This window comes from Octopus bimaculoides, chromosome 1 (assembly GCF_001194135.2).
Source record: "Octopus bimaculoides isolate UCB-OBI-ISO-001 chromosome 1, ASM119413v2, whole genome shotgun sequence".
In the NCBI taxonomy this organism is placed as follows: Eukaryota; Metazoa; Mollusca; class Cephalopoda; order Octopoda; family Octopodidae; genus Octopus; species Octopus bimaculoides.
The window spans coordinates 159,801,785-159,803,708 of record NC_068981.1 but is presented as its reverse complement, the minus strand read 5'-3'; the positions used below and the strand labels follow the sequence as shown (position 1 = coordinate 159,803,708).

At 38.9% G+C, this 1,924-nt stretch overlaps 1 protein-coding gene across 5 annotated transcripts in view; it reads left to right on the top strand.

Moving 5' to 3' along the window:
- LOC106884424 (cyclin-dependent kinase 10) overlaps positions 1-1,924 on the top strand; it is a 37,754-nt gene that overhangs the window by 18,946 nt on the left and 16,884 nt on the right. For all 5 annotated transcript variants that reach the window (XR_008265332.1, XR_008265333.1, XR_008265336.1 and 2 more), the window contains exon 11: positions 1,163-1,286. Coding sequence is in view for 2 of the 5 variants with exons in the window: in XM_014935803.2 (XP_014791289.1) it covers positions 1,163-1,286 (124 nt within the window). In the remaining 3 variants the exon portion in view is untranslated. The remainder of the gene's footprint in view (positions 1-1,162; positions 1,287-1,924) is intronic.

Genomic DNA, 1,924 nt, shown 5'->3' with positions numbered 1-1,924 from the left:
AGTCCCATGAAAGGGAAGAATGCTACTGTTATTTAGCCCTAGGAAACACCATTTCCTGTTGGACTTGACACATTTCCTGTGTCCTTATGTTTTCAAAGTGAAGATAAGCACCTCCCCCCAACAAAGCCAGCATCCAGAGACTAGTTTCAGAGTCATTGCTCATCGTCAGTCTGGAGTAGCATGGCCTGCTAGTTGTCGATGCCTATCCGCCTTTGTAAACATATATATTTCCTATATATATATTCCTAGGGCTAAATAACAGTAGCATTCTTCCCTTTCATGAGACTGTCACATTAAGTTGACAACATAATATCACTTTATCGTGCTGCTACTGCATAAATCTCTATGAGAGATTTAGAAATGTATTATTTCTATATACAAATATTTGCATGAAATATTGTAAGGGTGTTTGGAGACCAGAGCTTTGAACCAATTCTTTCCTTTTCTTTTTTATCTCTTTTTACTTGCATCAGTCATTAGACTGCAGTCATGCTGGGGCACCACCACCTTGTAGAAGTTTTTTAGTTGAATGAATTGACCCCAGTATTTTTTTTTTTTTTGTAAGCCTGGTACTTGTTCTATCAATATCTTTAGCCAAACTGCTAAGTTACGGGGACATAAGCACACCAACACTGGTTGTCAAGTGGTGGGGGAGGGACAAACGCAGGTGCAAACCCATACACACACAGACACACACTTACTCACACACACATACAACAGGCTTCTTTCAGTTTCTGTCTACCAGATCCATTCACAAGTCTATGGTTAGCTCAAGGCTATAGTAGAAGACACTTGCTGAAGGTGCCACACAGTTGGACTGAACCCAAAACCATGTGTTTGGGAAGCAAGCTTCTTACCACACAGCTATGCCTGCACCTTAAGTGTACAAGCTGTTAGTCTTATGCATTTTGCCTTATAGAATCCTTTGCTTACTTTAAATTACAAGTTAGAACTGAAGAATTATTAGTATTATTATTGTCAATTCCGCCAAGGTTGACTTTGCCTTTCATCCTTTCAGGATCAATAAAATAAGTACCAGTTGAGCACTGGGGTTGATGTAATTGACTAGCCCCATCCCACAAAATTTTGATTGTTGTTGTTGTTGGTATAGTGGTTTGTGATATAAAATAAAAATACATTTTGATACATGATTATTTTCCAGGTCAGTTGGTTGTATTTTTGGTGAGTTGCTTGCACACCGACCTCTATTGCCTGGAAGAGGAGAAATTCATCAAATAGAACTTATTATTGAGATGTTTGGAACACCAAATGATGCCATCTGGCCAGTAAGTCATGTGTAATTCACTTCTTTTTTGTTTTTTGATAGTCAAGTGAGACTAGAGTTCATCTTAGCTAACAATAAAAGTCTTTATAATGATCTTTTCTCATTGCAAATTAAAAACTTGTCTTAAAAGCATCATCATCAATGCTACAGGAAACACTACCTATAAAAAGAAAATTTAGATTGCCCATTTAGAGCCAGGTAATTTTTATTCAGAAATTCATGCAGGTGCTTTCAGGGTCAGTTGTACTGTGTGTACCTGATCAAATGTTTCATACTAGACTCACAGGCCAACCAATGCCTTATGAGTGAATCTGATATCTGGAAACTGTACTGAAGCCTGTCATATATATATATATACACATATATATATATATAAATCGAAATCAAATCAAATTCACAAATTCGATGACTGGCACCCCTGCCAGTAGAGCGCTAACAGCACCATCCAAGCGTGATTGCTGCTAGAGCAGCTGACTGGCTTCCATGCCGGTGGCATGCAAAAAGCACTATTCAAACGTGTTCGTTACCAGTGTCTCCTTACTGGCACTTGTACCGGTGGCACGTGAAAAAACATTCGAGCAAGGTTGTTGCCAATGCCGCTGGACTGACTCCTGTGCAGGTGGCATGTAAAAAACACCA